Genomic DNA, 8,399 nt, shown 5'->3' with positions numbered 1-8,399 from the left:
CATTATCTTTCAGTTTTACATAATTTTAAAATACTTTAAGCCCTTTTCCATATATTTTTATTATTATTGTATATAAAGTTCAGTTATGACAAAAATAATATTTTAATATTGTTATGGTAAGTAAAATTAAGATTTTTTCTTAAAACCTTATGTACCTTTTCCGTTTCCTTTATGGATTGGGATTTCTCTACTATTCCTAACAAAACACGGCCAAATCACCAAAGTTTCCTTATTTAAACCCATCTCTCACCTCTATATATTTGCCTCTAAATTTTTGTTTTGTCTATTCCAAACATAAACAATGGACTCATCAAAACAAAATCTGAATCAAGTCATATATTCAATCGACAAAACCTTAGAAATTCTTCATCAGCTTTCTTCTTTCGACGTTGACGTTGCTTCTCATCTGAATAATCTTGTGTTTGAGATTGATAATATGGCCAAATTAGGAGAAAATTGTCATAGTATTAAAGTGCCAATGGAAGTTCTCAACTTAATTGATAATGGAAAGAATCCAGATGAATTTGCTAGGGATCTGTTGAACAATTGTATTGCAAAAAATCAAATTACTAAAGGGAAAGTTGATGCATTCAAGGATTTAAGAGGGCATCTATTGGAGGATCTAGAACACGCTTTTCCTGATGAGGTAGAAGATTACAGACAGAGGCGGATTTAGGATTTTAAAAGATGGCAGATGCCACTATGTTTTTTTATTGTATAATATATGTTTTACTATTGAATAAGAATTATGTCGATTCAGTATAAATTTTTATTTATCCAATTAGGTTTTTTATTCATAAATAGACGAATAAGTATGAAATTACATGTGTCATTCAATAGTTGGTCTATGCAATACATCATAAGCAAGTGTATATCACTCACTTTGCCTTTTTTTTCCTAGCAGGTGTTTGATACGCACATTGCATTCGCGCTGGAAAGTTCCCATGTACGCACGAGTATGTTTATTAGATACACTTCTGTCAAATTTAAGTGTTTATTTGGTCATTGACTAACTTTGAGCAACAATCTTACAAATTATGCCAAGTTTAAAGGGCTATCTAGATATTCAGTGTGTGTTTTATATGTACCAAGAGAAAAAACATGAAGAATATGCACAAACAAGATAAAATAGAAACCCATGATTTGGATAAGCTATCAGATAGTATCATAGATCAAACAGAAAAAGAAGCAGCCTTTAAATTCAAGGACAAATGTGAATCATGAAAATTTGCACATAAAGTCTTGATACATTGATAACCTTATTTATATATAATAATACCAATTTCATGGTTATATTAAAGTAACTGAACTTTACCCGATATAGCATTACTATTACACTTGATTTGAACTATGATCTCCTAAATCAACCTTTTAAAAAATTTGCTTGCTCAGTGACATCTTGAATCAATTGTGTCAAGTTGAGGTAAGAGGAACCCCCTTCCGCCACAGCCCTCTTTGCCTTTTCTCCTAATTCTTTTGCTCTTTTTCTTCTCATTTCACCTTCCATTTCTTCACCCATTACTTCTTCAATCACCTTCTTAATATCATCTTTGCTTACTTGTTTTCCCAATTTTTCTTCCTCCCCAAACATCACTGGACTCTCTGTGCCCGCTTTCACTCCTGTCTTGATTACATTTACTATTAGCCTCTCATTAATGAACTGCTCGGCAAACATTGGCCAAGTGATCATCGCCACGCCAGCAGTTATACCTTCTAGGCTCGAATTCCATCCACAGTGTGTCAAGAATGCACCAACTGAAGGATGAGATAATATTAGTACTTGTGGCGCCCAACCGTGGATTAAAAGTCCTTGTCCTTTAACTCTTTCCTCAAAATCTTCTTCCACTAGCCATTTCTCGAACTCATCTGACATGTGTCTAACAACCCAAATGAAGGGTCGTTTCGATGATTCTAACCCGAGCCCTAGCTCAACCATCTGAGATGTGGAAAGGCGCGATAGGCTCCCGAGACAGACAAAGAGTACAGAGTTTAGTTCCCATGAATCAAGCCAGTTTAGGCACTTGTGCTCATCAATTGAAGCCTTGTTCCCTCTTTCAGCTTTGTCCTGTTTCTCTTTGTTACAGAGTGAAACAGGGCCAATGGTCCAAATTTTCTTGTTTTTCGCATTCATTAAACCCTCGACGTATTCTTTTTCCAAATCCTCAAAGCTATTCACCACTATCCCATAAGCTTCCTCCTCCGCTTTCTTCATTTGATCAGCGATTTCTTTCCAATCTACATCTCTTGGATTGAGAACATTTGCGATCTGTTTTTTGTTGAGTTCAATCTTATCGAATAATCCAGGCACTTGAAAGTACTCTGTATCAGACTCAATCTTTATTAACTCCTCCCAATTTCTCAAATTGTGTAAGCACAACAAAGAGAAGCAACACATCCCATGGAAAACAATCCTAGGGATGTTAAATTTGTGTGCAACATTAGTTGTCCATGAGAAACACATATCAGATATTACACAACTTGGTGAAGGTTTCATTTCTTGCAACATTTCTTCCACTTGGGGTTGAAGTCTTCTCGTAGCATCGTAGAATTTCAGCCCCAAATCCATCGATGGAAGCATGTCGAAATTTTCACACCCTTCAGGTAGTCCAGCCTCTACGCTTGGAAAGTAGAGGTGAACCACCTGAATCTTTAGTCCTGTTTCAATTGCATGATCAACAACATTTTTGAATCTATTGGCGTTCAAGCGTGTAGTAAGGATTGTGATTATAACTCCGCGTTGTGCCAGTAATCGCGCCATGTCAATCATAGGGATCATATGGCCTTGTGCCATGAAAGGAAGCAACACAAAATGTGGCTGCATTGTTGGAACATCCATATTTTTAGTAGAAAGATGAGAGGATATATATTTTTGTTATACTAATTAAGGTTGTTATACTGGGTTTCATTATTGCTTTGTACAGTGATTATGTAACAGCACAGTTAGCATTATCTTAATGTGTGGTTGGCATTGTGAATTTAGATTTGTGAAGATGCTGATTGGATTATCATTGTTGGAAAAGTATAAGATAAGATTAAATAGAGCAAATGCCCAAAAATAGTCCATAATTTTTGGGTTAAGAGCACCAATAATTACTCAGAGCCCTCCCACAAACTTTTACTTATTTTTTAGCATTGATTTTGTCCATAATTTGATGTAGAGAATGTTCAATCATTTTTTTTTATATATATTTAGTAGAAATAATAACTCTATGTAAGAGAAGGTGAGAAAAAAGACCCTTATTTTGTTCAGTAAAAATATTATTGCAGCTAAACTAAGAACGTATCTTTGATTGTCGAACTATATCAATTTATTGTTGACATATAACGTTGCAAGAAAAGAAATTGTTGTACCACTGCGATGTCATATGCCAACAATGAATTGATATAGTTCAACAAGTAAATGTAGGTTCATAGTTTAACTGTAATAATATTATCTATTTAACGGAACAAGTTGTTCTATAAGTTATTATTTCATCTAAATATATAAAAAAGACAATTGAGCATTCCATACATAAAAATTTGGACAAAATCAATATTAAAAAAATAGGCAAGAGTGTAGGAGAGGGCTAAAAGTATGCCAATATTACAAACATAAAGGACTATTAATGCCCCATGTGCAAACCAAAAAATGACTTTAAGTCTTAACCCAAAGATAAGATATTATTTTGAGTTTTATACAAGATAGATGTAGGAATAAAAATGGTCCCATTCTACAAGTTCTGGCAGGAAGTGTATCATTCTTATAAAAGAAAATAAGAACTTAACACGAATTATTAATCTCATCCCTGAGTTATTGGCACTTTTGAAAACACCACTTTACTTGACTAATTGAACTTAAATGCCCCCTCTCATGCCATACACGTAAACGTGTTATTCACGCGAAATTTTCTGCTGATGTAGAATATATATATTGTATGACATAAAATCCAAATCTTAATACATCGGTAGCCCATTAAACTTGTCACAAAATTTTACTCACCATAACAATATCAATAAAATTATATGTGTCTTATTATAGTAACTGAACTTTTAACATTACTATAAAACTTGATTTGAACTATAAGGAATACATAGTTACCTCCTCAATCAACCTTTTAAAAGATTTGCTTGATCTGTGACATCTTGAATCAATTGTGTCAAGTTGAGGTAAGAGGAACCGCCTTCCTCCACAGTCCTCTTTGCCTTTTGTCCTAATTCTTTTGCTCTTTTTCTTCTCATTTCAGCTTCCATTTCTTCACCCATTACTTCTTCAATCACCTTCTTAATATCATCTTTGCTTACTTGTTTTCCCAATTTTTCTTCTTCTCCAAACATCACTGGATTCTCCATGCCGGCCTTCACTCCTGTCGCGAGTACACTCACTATTAGCCTCTCATTGCAAAACTGCTCAGCGAACATTGGCCAAGTGATCATCGGCACACCAGCAGATATGCCTTCCAGGCTCGAATTCCATCCACAGTGCGTCAAGAACGCACCTATTGAAGGATGAGATAAGATTAGTACTTGTGGTGCCCAACCGTGGATTAAAAGTCCTTGTCCTTTAACTCTTTCCTCAAAGTTTTCTTCCACTAGCCATTTCTTGAACTCATCTGACATGTGTCGAACGACCCAAATGAAGGGTCGTTTAGATGATTCTAACCCCAGCCCTAGCTCTACCATCTGAGACGTGGAAAGACGCGATAGGCTCCCGAGACATACAAAGAGTACAGAGTCTTGTTCCCAAGAATCAAGCCATTTTAGGCACTTGTGTTCATCAATTGCAGCCTTGTTACCTCTTTCAACTTTGTCCTGTTTCTCTTTGTTACAGAGTGAAACAGGGCCAATGGTCCAAATTTTCTTGTTTTTCGCATTCATTAAACCCTCGACGTATTCTTTTTCCAAATCCTCAAAGCTATTCACCACTATCCCATAAGCTTCATCCTCTGCTTTCTTCATTTGGTCCATAAGCTCCTTCATATTTTCATCTGTTGCCCTGAGAATATTCACAAGCTGAGCTTTGTTTAGTTCAATCTTGTCGAATAATCCAGGCACTTGAAAGTAGTCTGTATCAGACTCAATCTTTTCTAACTCCTCCCAATTTCTCAAATTGTGTAAGCACAACAAAGAGAAGCAACACATCCCATGGAAAACAATCCTAGGCATGTTAAATTTGTGTGCAACATTAGTTGTCCATGGGAAACACATGTCAGATATTACACAACTCGGCGAAGGCTTCAGTTCTTGCAACATTTCTTCCACTTGGGGTTGAAGTCTTCTCGTAGCATCGAAGAATTTCACCCCAAATTCCATCGATGGAAGCATGTCGAAATTTTCACACCCTTCAGGTAGTCCAGCCTCTAAGCATGGAAAGAATAGATGAACCACCTGAATCTTTAGTCCTGTTTCTATCGCGCGATCAAGGACTTTCTTGAATCTGTTGGCATTCAAGTGTGTAGTAAGGATTGTGATTATAACTCCGCGCTGTGCCAATAGACGCGCAATGTCCATCATAGGTATCATATGTCCTTGTGCCATGAAAGGAAACAACACAAAATGTGGCTGCACTGTGGGAACAGCCATTTTTGTTATATTTCAAGTTATTACACTATGGTTTCTACATTTCTTAATTTATACATTGTAAAGTGATGATGTAAGAGCAAACATAAGCAAATTTTAGATTTATCTACTGTCTGGTTAGCATTGTGAATTTGGATTTGTGAGGATTATATATACTTGTCAGTCACAAGACATAGTTCAGAAGAATACAAATTGTCACATTACTATGAGACTAGAAGGAAGTATTTCTTGATTTCTCTATATTTTTCGTTACAAATACACGGAGTGAGACAAAACTATTGAATTCTGTCGAACTCATAACTTCAATGATAGATTCGTCCTTCACTATTGGAGGATGGTGACAAAATCCAACTGATGGTCATGAAAGTTCCACATGATTAACTGATAGGAAATGAATGGGAAATCTGATTTCTGAGAGATCAAAGCCAAAACTCTGTTGTGGATTGTGTTTTATGTCCCCTTCTAAGATAAGAAATTTGTGGTTATCGCTGGATAGTCTCTTTTGACACTGTTATTTAACCTGTACTCATATTTTAAAAAAAATTGTGCGTATATCCACTTTAGACATACGGTTTATATGTTCGATCGATTAAAGAGGATTTTGATTAGTTAAAGTATCATGATCAGCGCGATAAAAAAGAATTGATTAGTTAAAGTATCATGATCAGCGCGATAAAAAAGAATTGATTAGTTAAAGTATCATGATCAGCGCGATAAAAAAGAATTGATTAGTTAAAGTATCATGATCAGCGCGATAAAAAAGAATTGATTAGTTAAAGTATCATGATCAGCGCGATAAAAGAACTATCAGAACTATTGTGTATCAAGGAGAACATAAAAGAAAGAAGAGAGAAATATTAGAGAGGCACTTCTCCCTCTTTACAATCTTCAAACATGGATTGAGTCCCGTTGGGTTAAATAACGGATCATAACTCTAACATAATCAAATTTTCCCCTTTTTTATACATTGCAATCAAGCCACTAGGATCGATGTTCCTATGTTGGAAGGCCTTAAAGGAATAAGGCCATATACGTGTGATTATAATTTTACGTGTCGCTCTAGCTCTTTTCACGTTCATTATGAAAATTAGTATTTCTTTTCCTCTTTAACCTCACTATTTCCTTCTTATTTTATTTGCCGATTTTTGGCTCTTTTCACTCCTATTAAAAAATAATAATTATAAAGTATACTTTATTAAATTATCTCTATTTAGTAAAAATAGATTGGTTTTTTCCTTTAAATACTTACATTCTTATTAACATTATTAATGGTATAATTATGACTTGGGAACCTAAATAAGCCACAAAAATATAAAAGTGATCAAAATAAGCCACTACTTTAGTAAGTAACTAAAATAGGCTTAGTGGAAGAAAAAATTCCACTTTATCTAATATTCTAAACGTTTTCCGTTAGTCTCATAACGTGTATATTTTAATATATAACAGAAATATTTCCTACATTTTATAAAATGGAATTATTTCTTACACTTTGTAAAGTGGAATTTTTTCTTACACTTTATAAAGTGGAAGAAAATCTGACATTTTATAAAAAGTTACTTTACCTTTTCACTTTCTTCTTCTCCCCTTTCACTTTCATGGCTTCCAAACTTTTTTCACTTTGAAGATGAACAGTTGATGGTCCCAATCCGACAACTGAAGCGGCCCTACACTAAAAAATCAAAATCTTGAAAGATTGGAGTAGCACAACCCGACAACATAACAATCCGACCCTACAAATTATATAAATTAGGTATTTTTCTTCATCTCATATTTTCATTACTTTAAAATGATGTAATTTGTTATAGGAACTTTTGCTGATGTACTTCAGGTACAAATATATGTTAACTAGACCAAAATAGATCAAGTTACGAAAAAAGAAATAGGGGGACGGGAGAGAAAAAGCTTATAGACAATAAAAAGAGTAATTTTGCTAAGTGGAGAATATAGTTAAGTAATTACAAACCAATATTGCCAACTTTTGGATCATTATGCATTCATGGTTGCCAACTTTTGGATCATTATGCAATCATGCAATAAGATTTTTTTATGCTAAGCATAAACTTTAATGGTAAATACCTAAAAATAAGGTGATTAAACAGAACTAATAAGTTCGAGATTGGTATACAATTGAGAATACTTAAAGCAAATACACAATGACTTAAGCAAGGGAATACTCACCCATAAACCATAACAGGTTTAAGATCTTGTCCTGATTTGGCAACATGAGGTTCAAAGCAGTCCTGCATAGAAAGACATATGAGAATTAAGAGTTGGACAAGAACCTTGAATTAGGAAAAATTTAACACATTATACAAGGATAAGTTTTAGATATTCAGCTAATGAGAATAGAGGGATATGTTTTATATATTCAACTGATGAATGAATTTCTTAGAATGTGATTTTATACAAAAACAACAAGAGTAATGGAATGACAGTTGAGGTCTAGGGAGGGTAGAATGTACGTAGATATTACACCTACCTCATGGAGTTAGAATGTGATTTTATAGTATAATTAAAATTGAATTATAATAGAAACTTTAGATATCAAGAGTTGTGGAATGAAAAAAGAGGGAAGATGGAATATAAGTATTTTATACAAGAGCATTCACACCAATACAAAAATATAAAGTAAAAACTTGGTCAGTTGTGCATTCATCATAAAGACTTAGTTAAGACCATACCTCCAAATGCCACATTAGTAGTAGGAAACGTCAAAAGTGGAGGAAGCTTCAAAATCAAAATCACATCCAAAAAAGAAAAATAAAAAAATATGAGATGAAAATAAAAATTGTAAAAGTACAATTTGTTTGAATTCCCTCCCAAATAATAGCTAGCACAGTAAT

General features: G+C 34.1%; 3 protein-coding genes across 3 annotated transcripts; 1 reads left to right on the top strand and 2 right to left on the bottom strand.

Moving 5' to 3' along the window:
- Positions 1 to 172: 172 nt before the first annotated feature.
- On the top strand, positions 173 to 766 carry LOC102603845 (mediator of RNA polymerase II transcription subunit 10b-like). The gene has a single exon (XM_006367197.2). The coding sequence runs from the start codon at positions 302 to 304 to the stop codon at positions 674 to 676; it is 375 nt and encodes a 124-aa protein (XP_006367259.1). The 5' UTR covers positions 173 to 301; the 3' UTR covers positions 677 to 766.
- Positions 767 to 1,357: 591 nt separating this feature from the next.
- On the bottom strand, positions 1,358 to 2,941 carry LOC102603508 (UDP-glycosyltransferase 73C3-like). Its single transcript, XM_006367196.2, has one exon. It carries the CDS (start codon positions 2,834 to 2,836, stop codon positions 1,364 to 1,366), a length of 1,473 nt encoding a protein of 490 aa, XP_006367258.1. The 5' UTR covers positions 2,837 to 2,941; the 3' UTR covers positions 1,358 to 1,363.
- A 1,048-nt stretch (positions 2,942 to 3,989) lies between these two features.
- Positions 3,990 to 5,631, bottom strand: LOC102603165 (UDP-glycosyltransferase 73C3-like). The gene has a single exon (XM_006367195.2). It carries the CDS (start codon positions 5,557 to 5,559, stop codon positions 4,087 to 4,089), a length of 1,473 nt encoding a protein of 490 aa, XP_006367257.1. The 5' UTR covers positions 5,560 to 5,631; the 3' UTR covers positions 3,990 to 4,086.
- Positions 5,632 to 8,399: the final 2,768 nt, after the last annotated feature.

Source organism: Solanum tuberosum, unplaced genomic scaffold (assembly GCF_000226075.1).
Source record: "Solanum tuberosum cultivar DM 1-3 516 R44 unplaced genomic scaffold, SolTub_3.0 scf00736, whole genome shotgun sequence".
NCBI lineage: Eukaryota > Viridiplantae > Streptophyta > Magnoliopsida > Solanales > Solanaceae > Solanum > Solanum tuberosum.
The sequence above is the reverse complement of the archived record's forward strand: the minus strand, read 5'-3'. Positions and strand labels throughout refer to the sequence as shown.

Excerpts from the sequence above, each read along its gene's own strand:
- LOC102603845 (XM_006367197.2), top strand. The coding sequence starts at position 302 with ATGGACTCATCAAAACAAAATCTGAATCAAGTCATATATTCAATCGAC.
- LOC102603508 (XM_006367196.2), bottom strand. The coding sequence starts at position 2,836 with ATGGATGTTCCAACAATGCAGCCACATTTTGTGTTGCTTCCTTTCATG.
- LOC102603165 (XM_006367195.2), bottom strand. The coding sequence starts at position 5,559 with ATGGCTGTTCCCACAGTGCAGCCACATTTTGTGTTGTTTCCTTTCATG.